The sequence below is a fragment of the Fringilla coelebs genome (genome assembly GCF_963513975.1).
Source record: "Fringilla coelebs genome assembly, chromosome: 1".
NCBI lineage: Eukaryota > Metazoa > Chordata > Aves > Passeriformes > Fringillidae > Fringilla > Fringilla coelebs.
Window position 1 is genome coordinate 107,898,416 of NC_140028.1, and position 17,088 is coordinate 107,915,503.

Here is a 17,088-nt window from a genome sequence, read left to right on the forward strand (position 1 = left end):
ACTTCCTTTATTATGTGTGTTGAAGCAGTCACTGACTAAGCAAGAGAATGATGTTCAGAGTAATATATAAAGTAATAATGTTTTAATTATCTGACTTCCAGCCACAATTTGCACGCTGGCAAGAATTTGAATTTTGATTTCATTAGTCTGGTTTTGTGAAGTACTTTAACATCTAATTTCACCTTGAATGGCTGTTGTGGTGCCATCTTCCTGACTGACCGCCACAGTTATTTTCTGCTAGTATGTGGCTTACCTTGATGTCAAGAATCTTTTCTAATGCCTTATTTGATTGCAAGTTCCTGCTACCAGCAAATGTTGGCAAATAAACCTGAGTCTGTTGTTAGCAACTCTGAGAAGTATCTTTATTCATTACTACCTTTTGTATCTTTGTGATTTATGTTTAGTTTTAATCTGTGGACGTTTTTACAAGCCAAATAGATTAAAACTAAAACAAATCACGGATTTTTTTTTTCCATCTGTCTGAATGTATTGTTCAAACCATGTTTTGGAAAGAACCACTGGTGTGTGGCATTAATTTTTGCAATGGTGGTTTGGTATTGTATGATTAATTTTGAACAGGCTTAGTCAAGTAAGCAAACCGCAAATATAAATATGGTGGCAAGTAAATTCTTTTATGTTCAGATTTCACCTCTGGTTCTTTAACTGAATTTCTTTGTCCCCCAAACCCCTGTAAAATCTTGTGTTCTTGGAATGAAAAGTGCTATTAATGAAGACCTGTGTTCTTTCAGTGTTTGCAAGAGGTGCATTCGGAAAATGGACCATCACTGCCCGTGGGTCAATAACTGTGTAGGAGAGAATAACCAGAAGTACTTTGTACTGTTTACAGTAAGTATTTTGCAGGTGATGCTTGAGCTTGTCCAGTAGGAAGTGCTGAAATGTAGTGCATAGTCTGTGAAGCAGCTCCCAAGGCTGGTGTTCTCTTCCTTCATGTTTTGGAAGAACTTTATGGGGACCTGCTGCAGGCTTCTGTTTCACCAATTAGGAAACACCTTCCCCCCCCCCCCCCCCCCCAGTCCATCCATCCACAGCAATTGGAAAAGGCATCACAGGAAGCATTTATCAGGGGTTTTTGAGGTTTGTATTGATGGCTGTTCAGCACCTATTTTGTAATGTGAATAGTGTATTGTGGTGCTGAGCTCTTTGAGGGAGGAGTTATCCTTTTACATCAAACACTGGCTAGTAGGATCCCAGGCCATATGTAGGGTTCCTAAACATTATAGTTGTACAAGCATCTGTGTGGCATCATGTAATAAGAGCTGTTGCCACATCTCAAAGAAGGAGTGGGAAGTCTGCATCCCCTTGGATAAGAATTATCCACCTTTTAATTGCAACTGGTTTATTTTTGTACTTTAAAACCAGGGAGGTGCTTGACTTTTTGTACTATATCTGTAGCATCATGAGTAAGAAAACAGGAGTACAAACTTGAACAGTAGATATTTCTGGAAGATTTGAAAAGTGTTTCATCAAAGTGAACTGCAAATATCCCGTGGGAGTAGTGTGAACATTACAAGGCTGAGTCTCAGTGATGCTCTGTTTTATTAATAAATCTTCTGAGACATCTGTAGGTTTGAGGAAGTATGTTCTCATATTACCAAGCAGAAAGGAGGAGATTTTCAGTTAAATGACAGGCCTAGTGTTCTGTGGTGTGGTTTGCAAGGATTTGGATTACAGAACAAAATGAATCCTGTTTCTTTCCTATGAGCAAACGGGTGTTTTTTTAACATTGAGAAGTGAGCTAGGTGTTCTAGTCCTCTCAAAAGGATTTTAGTTACTATTAGAACTTACTATCCACTTTCTAGCAGACTGTATTTAAGACTTAATCTGGTTGAGAGAAAAGAAAAAAAGGGTTGCTGGTTTTGTTCTTGGATATTCTTTTTGACACGTGGAAGCGAAAGAACAATAGCATGCTCAGCTTGCAAGGAAAACCAGAATGCTCCCATATTGGCTTTTACTGCTTCCAGAGGTGTTTCTCATTACAAAATCTCTCTCATTTCTGCTATATGCTTATCTTTGTCAGAATTTGTAGGTTCAGAAGAGTAATTTTTTTAGCCCTGTCTTAATAAATTGTAATCTACGTGTAACATTGCACATAGCTTTTGTTCTAACTTTTTGTTACATACAGTTTTTATTACAAAGCTAAGCCAAAAATTATTAAGTATGAAGTATTAAAGCCTGAGAGAAATTTTCTATGCCAGTGTCTGCCTCAGAAAAAGTACTTCTAAAAAAAAAAAAAAAGTCATTTTTCTGAACCTCATACTGAAAAATAAAGTGCATTTTCTGGTTAAAACAAAATGACTGTTGTTTCTCTGGGAAGCTGTAGTGCTGTCAAGAGCAAGGATGTAAGCTTTGACAGCAGGATACCTTGATCAGTAGTACTGTTCTCTGAAAGTTGTGCAGTGCTGAGCTGAGGTAAGGACAGTAAGCTGTGTGGAAGGCCACTCTGGGACACAGGAGGCTGGGTTTTGGATCCAGCTGCTGTTGGATTCAGCATCTGCCTTAGGAACAGCTCAGAGCTGTTCTAAGTTGAGAACAGGTCTGTGTAGTTGTGGCATTTGCCAGCTTCATGGTGCTTTTTCTGGGAAGATGGGAGAGCTTGATGGTTTTTGGAGTTGTTTTGTGGTTTGGTTTTATTTTGAAATCTTAGCACTATTCTTTTAAATAAAGTGTTGGGAAGATTTAGCATTTTGGTCTTTGAACTCACTTGGTACCTGTATTACATCCTTTATTTTTCAGATGTATATAGCACTGATTTCCCTGCACGCCCTAATCATGGTGGGATTTCACTTCTTATACTGCTTTGAAGAAGACTGGACAAGTGAGTATAAACAAAATACCTTATTAAAATAACAGATTATCCTTTGAAAGAACTTAAAATGCAGTTGGCTTGTTTCAGAAGAATGCTATCAATGTTCTACTTTTCTATCTCTATTTTTTTTTTGTCTTTTTAATGATCGTTCCTGGGACTTCATAATTCTTTTTGAGCTGCTGGAATCTCTGTCCTGAAAACTCCTCTTTTAACTTACACCTGATAGTGCCTAGGAAAAAGCTGATATGTAAAGACACCTCAGGAGTATGTGTGCAATAACCTACTGTTGACATGAACACAGCACTAATTTCCTGAATGCCAGCAAAAGATAAGAAGAATGTGTATGCTTCTTTTAAAAGGGTACTGTGAATCATTTTTGGAAGACTGCCAGGAAAACATGCTGCTCATATCCAAAAATCCACCCTTACAAGAACAAACGATTATTTTCCTCAGAAAAACATAAACCAAACAAACCAAAACCAGAGCCCAAGCAACTCAAAAAAGTGAAACCAAAAATCTCAGCATTCACTCTGAAGTAGTCAGTGAGTACATTTTCACAAAGTCAGTCTATGTATGTTCCTAAAACCACAAATGGATATAGGAAACCCTCAATGTAATGCTGAGCTGAGCAGCAAGGTGTCAAAGAACGTGTGTGCACATGTGTGTACTGCTTATGAGTTTTTTTTGAAAAGGAGGAGGGTTTTTTCCCCTTGGAATTTCAGTAGTGGTATCAATATAATGACTGTTTTTAGATCATAGTACTGCAGAGGATGCACATATGATTTTAATTTGAAAAGGTTGTTGTGCGCTTCAAAACTTTGTAAAACAGCTGCCAGCAGTCACTGAGAACATCTGTGCTTGACTGCAGTGGCCAGGCCCATAAAGGAAGGATACATCAAAAGGTACCTGTTTCCCTTATGTCCTTTCTCAGAGCCTGATCTGTGGAGAAAGCACTTTCCTACCTGTCGCAGGTTTAGGCAGCAGAACAGAGCTGTCAGGAGAGATGGATGTGTTGTTCCAGCTGCCTTGTGTTTGTGCAGATTGTGTTAGTTCCTGATTATGGTTTATCTGTTTAAGCCTAAGATCTCATTAGAACAATACAGGCTTTTGGTGACAGTCTTAGATTTTGGAAAAATCTGGAGACGTTCTGGCATTTACAGCACTCAGCTGTAACTTTGCAGCACTCAAGTAAGACTTTGGCCCTATAACATTACTTTCTTTTGCTCTTCCTTTCTAATTACCTTCCTGGGTTTCTTTTTTCAGCTCTGGCTTGAGTTTGCACTATTGAGTATGAGGAAAAAGAGGAACTTGGTTTAATCTGACCTTCTTTTAGTTACAGCTTAGAACAGTTATGAAAGGAAGCACACCCTGGTTTTATGTTGGTGCTACATGTGCTCTTGTCCTGACTGCCAGCTTGAGATTTTTAATGGACTTGTCACTGTGGAAAATCTGTTAAGTCTAAGATTTAAGAGAGAGCCTCCAGGTGAAATGGAGGAGAATGGCATCCTAGTTGGTGTGGTGGGGAAACACTGAAGTGGAAGAGAAAGTTGCAATCTTGAAGTGTCGCAGGGGTTTTGGTGGGCTTATTCACTTTTTTTGAAATTTGAGGTAGTGATCATTTTATGGTTGAATGTCAGAGCTTCCCTGTGTATCTTTCTGGGAATGTTGTTCATATCATGTATTTGATAGTTTGAGTATGGGAAACTTGTGGGTTAGCAGGTGCTTTGCAGCAGGTGCATTGCTTGGTGTCTACCTTTCCAATTCCATTGTTTTGTCTTCACAGAATGTAGTTCCTTCTCTCCACCAACTACAGTGATTCTACTCATCCTCTTGTGTTTTGAGGCTCTGCTATTTCTCATCTTCACCTCAGTTATGTTTGGGACTCAAGTACACTCCATCTGCACTGATGAAACGGTGGGTGTCTCACACTCTCTCCTTTACCCTATCTCTCACCATTTCTAGAAACAGCGATGGGCTACAGGACTCATGGCACAGGGAGTCCCATGTACCCTCTGAGGAGAGATGCAGTGTAATAAAGCTGACCTAGCAAAGTGCTGGATGGTGCTCTCTGAGGGTTTCTGTGGGACACAGGGTACCCTATGTGTTGACAGTACCTCCCATCATGTAGGCTTAGGTAGCTGGGGTTGCTCTGTAGAGAGTATTTGTCCCTGTGGATTGGAGAACCTTTCTCCTTTAACGAAGTGCTTTTACATCAGTATTGTCTGAAATTCAGCTCTGTGTCCTGGTTGTCACTATTCCGAGATTTATGTGCTGGAAAGGATGGAAAGCCAAGATGAGAAGTTGGGGGAGGAGCACACACACACACACACACACACACACACACACACACACACACACACTTTTAGGCTAGAAGATTTTCCAGCCTTAGCTACCTGTTCAGCAGTTCAAAAACTCCTGCCCGAAGGAAAAAGAAAAGGGAGCGGAGTAGGCTCATGGAAACTGATGGATAAGTCTGCTGCAAAACCACCAAGCCATCTTTGATTTGAAGATGGCATAGTAGAGATTATATAGTAATATTACAGTCCTAAATCCATGTATTGGCCCACTTCTGCAAAGATGAAGCTGGTGACTCCTGGGGGTGTTCCCACACTTGTGAATACTTGCACTCTTCACCAAGCACGCTCAGGTCATTGAATTAACCAGAGTGGCTGGAGAGAAGTCTTAAAAGAGGGACAACTCTTCTTTCCTCCCTTGCCTCCTTTACATTTCTTTCCCCTTGTTTGCCCATGGCCAGTTGAAGCTAGAGTAGGTGTTTTTGCTGCTGTCAGAGAGCTGTGACTGGCATTATATGCTGTACGAGCCCATTGTTCTGAGCCTTTGTTTGCAGTGCTTTCCTTAATGCTTGGCTTCTGCAAGAGGCTGGTGTTCCACCTGTCTGTGTTCAGAGGAAGACTTCACTGTGCTTTCTGATGGGGAGAGCCCCAGGAAGAAGTACAGTGTGATACAGATCCTGCTAAGCTTGTGTTCAGCAGTAAGTGTGTAAATTAGCAATGCTGCCTGTGAAATCATCATTTGAATTTCTCTCTCTTTGGAACCTGTCAAGAATTTTTAGAATCTGCTTCCTACAGCTGGGCGCCCAAATAAGTCCCCAGATTTTCCCTTCCAGTGTCGTTCTGGGGACTCGTAGATGTTAAAGGAACAATGTCACATTCTAAAATAAAGGAATGAAATATGGCCTCCCCTGTTGGGTTGTGGGTTTTTATTTTTGGGTGGTTTTTTAACATGTACCAGTAAGGATTCTGCTCTATGGAATGTCTCATTGGTTTGCTATCATTGAGCTAGGTGTATGCAAGCAATCTCTTTTGAGCAGAGGAATATTTCCAGGTAGAAGTGCTTCTTGATGTGCTCTCCTCCAGCGTTCTAATTTGCCTTTTGGAGACAGAGCCCTTTTTTCACCTTTCTATTCCAGTCACTGGGAGACTTCATTCCTCAATTTGAGTATGCTGCCCCACCAAGATGGTTCCTTTCTGCCTGAAAGGACCCAGAACCCTGGTATTTTGCTGTTGTCTCTGGAGGTGACATTACCAAGGATCAGCACAACTCCTGCAGCTGCCCCATGTTGTGTTCATCAGAGCTCCCAGCATCAGTAATTTGAGGCACACAGATGTATTGCAGTGCACTACTGTGTAGCGTGGGAGACACATGTAGGTCAGGAGGAACCTTGCCTTGCAAAAAATGCAGAGTCAAGGAACTGGGTGATCTGCCAGCTGCTGCTGCTGCTGCTCATGGGAGAGAGATGCTCTCCAGTGACTGCTTTTACTCATTGTGCTTCTGTAGCAGCCAGGCATAAATGGCTTTCCTGAAAGACCAAATTCACTTCCTGGGCTTCAGACACAATATGGGTTTTTATTTTCTTTTTAATGTTTAACTAGTGAATGTTTCAGTTGATTGCTTGACGGCTTATTTTTGTTCTGCCTCTAACCTTTACTAAATAATGCCAATTACTTCTTCAAATCAGTATCTTATTTAACCCTCTCTCCCTGCTGTCAGCCCGTGCATGTTTTAGCAGTGATTCTAATGACACATGAAGAGGCACCAGATAGAATCAGCTACACTGAGCCATGGGCACTTCCTGAACTTGCTTGGTGAATCTGAGAGCATTGCAGAGATTATCTTTGGGTTTGTGGGTTTTTTGGTATCTTTTTTTTTTTTTTTTTTTGTTTACAAGCTTGTAATGGTTTCTTCTAAAACTTTTCCATCTGGTTAGCACATAATGCATTCAGCCATTAAAGCACATACTTTTTGTTTAGTTTTAAGTGGCGGGGTTTTTTTTATTGGCATCAGAGGCAATTGGATGGCAAGTCTTAAAATGGTTCTGAAGTATGTAGATCTGAAGAAAATGGAAGCAATTTTATTTCCAAGGAACAGTTTCTAGCTTTAGTATTTTTTAATATAGAACAGCGAGAAGAAAAGGCAAGTCAGTACAGGTGCATTTGTATTTTCTTACTCTGTCCTTTGGACGAGGGGTAATTGAGAGGAGACCTTTCCCCGAATCCAGAGCTACAAAACCTGAGTATTTGACTGAAAATGTCATATTTCTGTTTTCAGGGAATAGAACAGTTGAAAAAGGAAGAGAGAAGATGGGCTAAAAAAACAAAATGGATGAACATGAAAGCAGTATTTGGCCATCCGTTCTCTATAGCATGGCTTAGCCCATTCGCAACACCAGACCAAGGAAAAGCAGACCCATACCAATATGTGGTCTGAGGAATTCCTGACCAGCATTTCCACTAAAATAGAAACACATTACAGCACTACTGTTACAAATTTTCCATGAATGTTTAAAACAAAAAGCAAAATGAACTTTTTTATGTCTATTAAATGGCTGATAATTGCAGAGGAAAAAAAAGCCCTGTGTTCCACCATTTTAGATAATTCTATATCTCTGGCTGAAACTGCTGCGCTTTTTTTTCCCCCCTTTTTTTTCTTTTTTTCTCCTTTCTTTTTTATCACATTAACTTCACTGGCATTTGTTTCTCTTTGCTTTCTGTATGGCATAACTAATGTGAAGGGAATCCTCTCTTCTCTGTTATGACCCACCTCTTCTGAGTAAATTCTCATGCTGTCTCCTGACTGTGATGAGCTCTGTGGATGACATGTGAGTGCCAACAGCCCTACACAGACACCTTTGGACTTCCTGAAGGAGCACATTGCTCTTTCTGAGTGAACTTGAACAGGGAAGCAGATACTTCACATACCAAAAGGTGCAAGACCAGAAGGCAGCACAGCAAGTGAGCCAGTTGACCTGGTGATCACAAACAGTTAAAGTACTTAAAAGTTGCCAAACCAATTCTCACTCCACCCTCCTTTTTCCTTCCAGCCACAGAACTATTTCATCTTTCTGGCATTATTTTATCTGTTCCCTCCCTTGTGTGCAGGAAATTGTTGCCCCTTTAGGATAACTGTGGCAGATTTAGAAGACTCTTTGGATTATTACATGCCTTACACTTCCAGGAAAGAAAGCAAGCTAATTTTCAAGTGTTTAGAATAGCAGAATCATGTTTTTTGATGTGTGTTTGTCTTGGTAAATGACTTGTTAGAGCAATGCCTGCTAAACAGTGTTAACGTGAAAAACTGACATGAATGCCCAGATTACTATAAAGACTAATATTGATGGGATGTGTAAGTGTTCCAGGGTGGTTGATTCTATATTGTTAGCTTTGCCCTGGTTTAGAGCTTTGTAAATCTTTTCTCCTGTTTATGCATACATGTGTATGTGTGTAAGCACACGCACATATATGTGTAAGGATTTGAGATTGGGAAATATTTATGGTAAGGAGCATGCATGCTGTTATGAACTGTGTGGTGATGAAAAGTGGGAGGGACAGAGTGCATTCCAAAAACGGGTAGAGCTAAACCATTCATAATTCCAGCTGTTAATGTTAATTACAACATCTTGTGTTCAGGCAGGAATTTTATTATATTTTTGATTCACAACTCCCATGGGCTCATCAAATGAATTGCAAACTGAGGAAATACACGAATCAGCTGCATCTGTAACTTCCAAGGAATTTTTTCTTTCCTTGGCTTAAAATATTTTTTTGGAAACTGACCTGCTTAGACTGCTTCAAAGCCACGGGGAAAGGGAGGGAAATCAGGGAAGGAGAAATTTAATGGATGTCTCATTTTGGAAGTAATGTGAATGCTGCATCTTTTCAATCTGTTAATGCTTCCATATGGAAAACAAATGCAATAAAACTTTTCCAAAAACTTGTTTGCTGTTCTTTCTTTCTTTCTTTGTTCCAAATCTTGGGAAAAATCTGTAATGGTTTTCTGAACTTTCACTTCTGTATGCAAGCAGGCAGAAGCATATAAAAGTTAATTAACTTGTGTGTTCAACTTCTAAGTTGAAAAGTGAGTTAATTGGTAATATCCTGATCCTTTAATCAGTGGTTTATTTCAACAGCTGGGAGAGGATGTAACTCTGGTTTGAGTATGTGATGGTGTTTCTCAGAGAACGCTCCCACCTTAATTGTTGTTAAGCTGGATCTTGGGCCATGGTCAGTCAGTCTAGCCAGTGAGACATGTGCAGGTGATCATTTGAACTGGCAGAGAATCTGGCCCTAAAGCTGCCTCGATGCAAAATCAGATATATTGAGGGGAGAGGCTTTAGTCACCTAGGCAATTAACTAATGAATGCATCTCTCTGTAGTTCACTGCTTCAAAAATTGTTTTGATTACAAATTCTACATTCCAGTTTGGGCTTATTTTAATTACCCTTATTAGCTATGTGATCTGGAGGAAGATAATTACATTGTTCTGGCCTTTCAACCATTGTGGAAAAATGTGTAACTACTGAGTTTTTCTTGTTTCAAACCAAATGCAGATGTTAAACAGCATTGTATAGTACTGAGATTTTTAGTCAAACCATGTGTTTTGTCTTCTAAATGAGGCACCATCACAGAAATGCCACCGGTACCTGTCATGTGTGTGGTGATAACCAGGGCCTTGGGGTTTTCTTGTGCTGTACGACTTTGTTTGATGCAATATGAATGTACTAAACATAAGTCAGTATTATATGAGAAAGGCAGACTTTCTGGTTTGCTGATGGAAAGTATTTTCTTGGTCAGGACTATCTGATTTCGGGTGCTGGTTCTGTTTAAGTGTGGCCAAGAGAAATTGAAGGACAAACTCAATCAGAGCACTTCTGTTTTAAAAAACTAAGTGGTGATCCATGCAGAAATGTGTGAAGGAACTGCTGTAAGAGAATTTCTGCCTTAATCACAATTTTCCAATGGCAATGCTTCCTGTGTCTTCTCCTTAACCATCAGTTTGTCTCAATGCTTGTCTTTTTGGTTTGCTCTTTCTTTTCACATCCTAAAAGTGCATTGAAAGAAATTAATGCATATCTTCTAACATTCACGAGCTGTCCTGCAGATTGCTTCTGGGTCAGACCATGCAGCCCACCATCCTCCTCTGGCACTGGGCAGGAGCAGATACCAAGGGCAGTAATTGAAGAATTGGGTATTATTCTACAGCTTCACAGTGGTCACAGGTCAACCTTGTCTAACTGTCCCCATGTTTGCAATGTCGTGCCTCTTGCTTAAAGAGGAATGTCCAGTATCTTTCATTTCTCAGTGTAAGTCTTTTCAGTATTGGTTCAAAATTATGGAATTTGAAATAGGGAAAGATGATAATTTCTAAGCACTTTTTTTTTTTTAATTAAGTGGAATAGCTGCATGATGGGAAAGAGAAAGAGGTGTTGGTTTAATTCAATACACAAAATTCTCACTTTGTAAAATAAGGTGAGAGATTTATGTAAGTATATATTTTTTTTAAAGTTTAATTAAACTAGTTAAATGTCTCAAGAGCTGTGCATTCCTTCCATCTCCCTTAGATTCTTTTTCAGGCATAACCTCATGCCCTACTGACCACTTGGCCAGCAGCCTAAATTAGATCAAGAAACAATTATTAAACTTCTGTTTATTTTGAATACATGCTGTGAAGGGATTAGTGAGGTCAGGTTGGGAGAGAGAAAGTGTGCTTCTGGCTGTTCTGATGAACTACTCCCTAATTGGCATTAGAATAACCTCAGCCTGACCTTGCTTATTGCCTTGGTTAGCAGATGGTGATAGGAGCAGGTGAGCAGTGTTCTTTGGGGCAAGGGAATGAGGGGTTGCTGCCCAGAAATGTTCCGAATTTGTATTCCCAGTCTAGATGGCAGCAGGGATTGAAACAGATTACACAAATGACTGAGGGCAGGCTTGAAACTTGTGCTTTCAGGGAAGGGTTTTAATGAAATGCCTGATGTCTGTCTCTCCTTCTGCTCTGTGCTACTTGTTTTCCTTCTCTCTAGATCTCACGCAGTAAGTGCTCCAGCCTGCTCCAGCCAGTTTGTTACTAACACACAGGAAGCCTCTGCAGTTCGCTAAGGAACAGCACACAACTAAAGGTGGTCTCCTGCTGGAAGCTGCCAGAGCTTCTGCCCCCTGGTTGCACTGCCACTGGGTGCTGGAAATGCAGTATCCTGGGGGAAAAGTTCATGGTAGAGCTAGAACACCTTGCCAAGGGTCTGCTGTGCACAAAGCCTGCTCCTCTCCAGCTTGCCCAGCAGGGAGGTAGGGTCAGGCCCTGGCTGTGGCACACAAAGTGTGGCATCCCAAGGGACCAGAGGCTGCAGGGGATTTTCCCTGGAGCACTTGAAATGGTACATTTGCAAACTTGGGAGCAGGGTGAGGTGCCACAGGCCTGTGTTTTGCATTCTAAATCCTTCAGGACCTGAATTTTTCCCAAATTGCAGCCTGGAGGAATTCCAATTTGGTGTTGCGTTGTTCCTTTCTGCACGTTTGCTGCTGGGTTTCTCTTAAGTCAGCGCCAGAAACGGGGCCTGAGTGAAGGAATGAAGTTCATAAAAGCTTTGCACGCAGTGCTTTGGTTTATGGTGTGCTTTCCCCTGGGTCTGCTCGTGCTGACTCAGTGTTATTGCAAACTGAGCTGCTGCTGTTGTCTTATTTGTGAGGCTGGCAACTAGTGCAGCTGTGGTGCTGCTGAGCTGCTGCATGTATTCCTTTCCCCTCGCTGCAAAGCTTTGAATGTTTTGTGTGTGTTGTCAAGAAAAATGTGTAGAATTAGAATGTGAGAAGTGTACTGTTTTCTAGCTCTTCTAAAACTGTTCTTTCTTACAGTTTTAACCCAATTTGCACATTTTTTTTTCCTTTCCTTGAGTTTCTCAAAACTTGGATCCCAGTATTCTTGCTTCTCTAAGAACAGACTTTCTGTGTGGTCACTTGTATATCATCACAAGTGAATCATACACAGCTGCAGATCTGACTCCTCTCTTACATGATGCAGAAGATGGGCATACAAAATTGTGCCCTATTTCACACAGTGGTAGCCTTAAAAAAAATCATTAAGAAAATAAATTTTAGTTCCCTATTTCTACGTGGAGAAGACTATCGGGAAAAAATGTCGCTGCCCAAATTTGATGGATCTGTTCTTTAAGTACAATCAAAATGTTTGCTTTAGTAAAAGGGACATTCTTGGAGGGAGAATGAATCAGAATATTGATTGACCAAGGCTCCAGTCCCATTTTGAAGCCTCCACGTTAACCTGTACAGATTCTCTCACCTCCCAACAGATTATCTGGCTTGCATTGTGATTTGTCTTTGACAATTTGGTAAATGGAAGTTGTGTTCTTAAATATTTGCTCTTAACTGGCACAGAGTGAACTTCTAGTGACTAGCCTAGGTGTGGCAGTGGTAAATTCCTGATTGCTGGGAAAAGGTGCAGTATTTTGGCTGTGTCTGAACTATTGCAAAAAATGCCCAAACAAGGTGAAACTCTTAAGTTGTAACTGTATTTTGTCACTAATTGGAAGGATTTGAAAAGCTATGTGAGAAGAGGTCCATGTTTCCCAAAAGGCTGGCTTTTCAGAAGCCATCCCTGTACCCTAAAAATCAACTGATTCCAAAATACATCAGCAGGATTCAGACTGTCCATGAATTAGATCTTGTGTGAGGGTTTTGCTGTTAAATTTGGAGATGAAACTCTCAGTAATGCAGCGTGTCTGTCTTCATAGTTAACTCAAACTGGAATAGCATCAGCCTGGCTATAGGTAGGCAGTTGTGCATGTGCTACAGTGCTTGGTGCTCAAACACCTGCTGGAAGCGTGAGATGACCATAAACTCTTCTCTTCTTGCAGGGTATTGAGCGACTTAAAAACCAAAAGCCAACCTGGGAGAAGATCAGCGGCTGGGAAGGAATGAAGCTGGCGTTTGGAGGTGCCTTCTCCCTGGGTTGGTTCAACCCTTTCTCAAACCTGAACTGCGAGTGCCCAGCGCCGGCTGAAGCGGTGCCAGCAGCTCCTGCCTCTGAAATAATGACCCAAGAAGAAATTGAGCAGTTTCTGGCTCGAGATGTTGCCATCCAAATGTTGCATGAATAAGCAAAGTGTCCTTCTCCCCCAGGAGAAGCTTTCAGGTGTCTTTTTTTCTTAATAATTACTTGTGCTGGAGATTTAAGGGTTGTTTGTTAACATACTTTCTGGTGCATTGAAAAATTCAGGAGTATTGGTCTGGAACAGATGCTACAGCACTAGCAGAAGCAATGCAAATCTCCAGAGAGAGCTTCATAAGTGATGGGGTTCATAAGCTCCTTTTCAGACCTGTGTCAACTGCTTTATCAGTCTTTAGTTACATGGCATTTAAGTACAGTTTATAATTGTCAGATAGATTGGCTCCAGTTCCCAGAAATGTGCCATCCTAGGGAGTCTGGTTAATCTTTTGTTCTTACAGCCCTTTGCAAGACTAAATGTGTGATGGCAAGATTAGCCAGCTCTGAAAGTTTTCTGGAAAAATGCATCCTCTTTAGCCCATCCCATCCCATGGGTGCTGCTAGTGGGTTATGACCTTTGCTAGTGCACTGGTCTTAGCAGAGGTGGGATGCAGGGCTATGGATGCAGCAGATGGATGAGCTCACCCTGGGTGTGATTCCTTTGGGCTCTGAAATATCTCCAGGGGTTAATTTTTACCCTCTGTGCTTGTGAGACTGCCCAGGACTGGTGGTGCTTGTCGGAGGTGGTGGTGGGAGCATTGACCCATGGCCGGTGCAGCCAACAAGGGGGCAAATGTCGGCTGGGATGCCGAGCTGCTGGTGCTGGTGGGGGGAAGCTTTCCCCTGGGGCTGTGGTTCATTGGCATGTAAGATGTGTGGAGTGGGAGCTGTCTGGCTGAGCTCTGCAGCCCAGGGAGCAGGGAAGCAGTCTAGGCCAGGTACCAGGTACTGCTGTTTTGGCAGTGAAAGACCCTGTGATGGTGGTACTACCTCTCTCTGTTTTACTTGTCTGACTTAGATGTTTCTCTTTTCTTGGTAGCTAGAGTTGGTATAGAATGAATCGTGCCTCCTAATCTAACTGGGTTTAACGTTATCCTACTAGTACGTGCCATTACTCCAGGTTTCCTTTCACTGATTTTGCAGCCAATCCCTGGGGAATGCTGGTGAACCCGTCACTCAAAGTGGGCATCACTGCAGGAGGCAGTAGTTGCTGCAAAGTCCTGCAGAGGTGTTGCCAGCTGCTGCATTGAGATGCACTGCAAACACTCGGTATCCTCCAGATGTCAGGCTATTTTTAATTTAGACTGTTCTTCATTTGTGTTTTTCTTCCTCTTCTGTCATATCCCTTAGATTGTCATTAAATTTGCAGGATACTAGAAATATGCTACTGGTTTCCCCCCACATGCTTGCTTTTATCTCCCCCTCCCTTGTAACCTGAACCAAAGATAACTGCTTCCTCTCAAAAGGAAGAGAAAGGAATTTTTGGGATGAAAGCATAGTATTGTGAAAGACCTATATGAAGTTTTTATTATTTATAGGAGTAATATCAAATGGAATTTGTGCAAGATTTTTTTTAATGTTTATTTTTAATCCCTTGGAAAGCATCCTTATGTGCATTGATTGTGTCACATTCAGGGCTACTGCGGAGGGATGAGATTCTCTCCTGGACTCGTTCTCTGCCACAGCAATCCTTTTTCCTGGCTAAGGTGGTGGGAACAAGTAGAGCGCCTTGGCTGTTAAGAGCACAGCTTCACCAAAATCCAGGGGGTATTTCTGAATAGCTGTCCCATTCCCTGTCCCCTCTGGATGTCTCTTTGTCAGTGAAAAGCAGATCTAGAGAACATCATTAGGAATTGCGTATTCATAACCTTTGGGTTAAAGGGAAACACCCCCCATGTGAGGGGAAGAGAGATACCCTCTCATGTCATTTAGTCATGAGGTCTTGAATGTCTTTGCCCTGTGCAGCAGCGTGTTGAGGGAAGAAGCTCCTCCTTCTGCACTAGCCTATGTTCATCCCTGTCAGCATCCCACAGGAGAGGGATGTCAGGGACATACACGGGTCTGTAAGGGATTTCCTTAGGAAGGAATGGCCATGTTGAAAGAGGAAGAGTAAGAGTGCCCTTTTTAGCTCATGTTTTGTAATTTTGCCCTGCTGCTCCAGGGCAACCTCTGCATCCAGTCAACATCCCTGCCTCTGGTGCTGTGTCTGCAGTGGGAATGGTGCTACAGGGAGGAACCAGTCCATGGCTGAAAATCACCTTGAGGCAGGCGTATGGGGATGTCAGCTTGGGGGAGAACCTGTGTGCTGGGTCCCAGGGATGCTTCTCAGGACAGGGGCCCTACTCTGGGACATGGTTTTGGGTAGGCATGGATGGAGGCAGCCAAATTTCTCCTCCACTCTCAAACCTGGTTCACTTCATCATGAGAACAGTTGTCATTTGTTCTGTTCCCCACCTTTCCTGTTGTTCCTCAGGTGCTGGCATTTCTGGTTTTTTTTTTTTTTAGTAGGAGAAACAGAAAAGTAGTGTGAAGAGGAGGGTAAGAGCCAGAGCAGTCATCTCCTCTCCTCCAGTTACAGTCTGAATGAGACAGGGATGTGTCCCTGGGCCTTACACAAAGCCAGCTCCAGCTGTGGTGCCTGCAAGACATGGCAGGGTGACTTCCTATGCCCAGCAAATCAGTTCTGGTGTTTCTTGGCAGTCAGTCTCCCTTGGCCTCTCCCAAAGTTCCAGTACGCCTTGGTGTATCTCCTTTCTGTCTCAATGTAGTATGACAACTGTTAGAAATCACAAGTCTTCACAAACTGGAAAAATCTGTTTTATCCACAGCTTTTGTGTAAACCTCCTTCTTTAAGGATGGACTGGTAGCTTGAGAACAAACATGATTTACATGGAATTGAAACTAAGCTCACTGTTTACCTTCCCTTCCCTCTACACAGTTCTTGCCCTTTGTTAGGGCATGCCTTCATGTTCAGATCATGCTGCTGTGGTCCTGGCTGGCTCGCCAGGTCCCAGGAAAGACATTCTGGAGAGCCTGCTCATAGTGCCCTAAATTTCTGGGGCATGGGAGGATGCTCCCCCTGCACTGCTCAGTGGGACATGGTCTGCTGAAGATCTCATCACTGCTCTGATGTGAGGTGTTAATATGCAATGGACAGAGTCGTGGCATATGTGGAAAGTGTTCTCATACTTCTCACCTGGTGTCTTCTACAGCAGGTTTTCTATGCAAATAGGGAATTTACATCTCATGAAAAAAATCCATTTTTTGCTGTTTGTAACCCCGTTTGTGCCTTCTGTCACTGCTGTACTTTCTGAAGAACTAACACTTTATCTGCCAAGCACACCTGCTCCTCCCTGCTCTGCGGACGTGAGCGCATGGACCCTGCACCCGCTCTGCCTGTGGAGAGGAGCTCCCACTGCCTGCCACTGTGCCACCACAGGAGGTGGCCTTTCGGGGACCCTGTGCTGCTGTGAACTGACACAACTCTGTGGGCAGAGGGGCAGCAGGGGTCAGGGCAGCCTTGACCCCCTTCTGTGGCCTGGCAGCCCACCTGCGTGCTCGTCTGGGAGTTCCCCAAATCTTTGAAACGCAGAAGTGTGGTTAAAACCTTCATGCCTTTTTATGTCCTTTTTTTCCCTCTTCCCTTTTTATGGGCTGGCACATAACCAGATGTAGTCACCATTTCTTTTTTCTGCTCCACTGCCTTAATGCTTGAGCATTTGCCTTTTAAATAAACAGATAAATTACTCCCTATGCTACTGTGTGACCTGATTTCCTCTTCACTTGCGGAAACCCTGGCAAACCCACTGCCAGTCTGCTGCTGGCCATGCTGTGGGACAGGGAAATCTCTTGCTAAAGGTGGGCTCGGGAGTTGCTGGGGTGTGCAGTGCAGAGGTGGGCTCCAGCTGTGCACAGCTGTTGTCTCTCCAGTGTGACTGTGGCTGGAAGAGCTCCTGGTGTAGACTGCC

The 17,088-nt window shown here is 42.5% G+C and overlaps 1 protein-coding gene across 3 annotated transcripts in view; it reads left to right on the forward strand.

The window, feature by feature from the left end:
• Positions 1-16,873, forward strand: part of ZDHHC3 (zDHHC palmitoyltransferase 3) — a 33,956-nt gene extending 17,083 nt beyond the window's left edge. For 2 of the 3 annotated variants that reach the window (XM_084223258.1, XM_084223259.1), the window contains exons 4-7: positions 750-846; positions 2,755-2,836; positions 4,611-4,741; positions 12,990-16,873. In XM_084223258.1, coding sequence (XP_084079384.1) covers positions 750-846; positions 2,755-2,836; positions 4,611-4,741; positions 12,990-13,232 — 553 coding nt within the window. In that variant the 3' untranslated portion in view covers positions 13,233-16,873. Of the gene's footprint in view, positions 1-749; positions 847-2,754; positions 2,837-4,610; positions 4,742-7,396; positions 8,939-12,989 lie in introns of those variants that run through there. The other variant, XM_084223260.1, reaches the window with a different exon arrangement.
• The last annotated feature ends 215 nt before the right edge of the window (positions 16,874-17,088 follow it).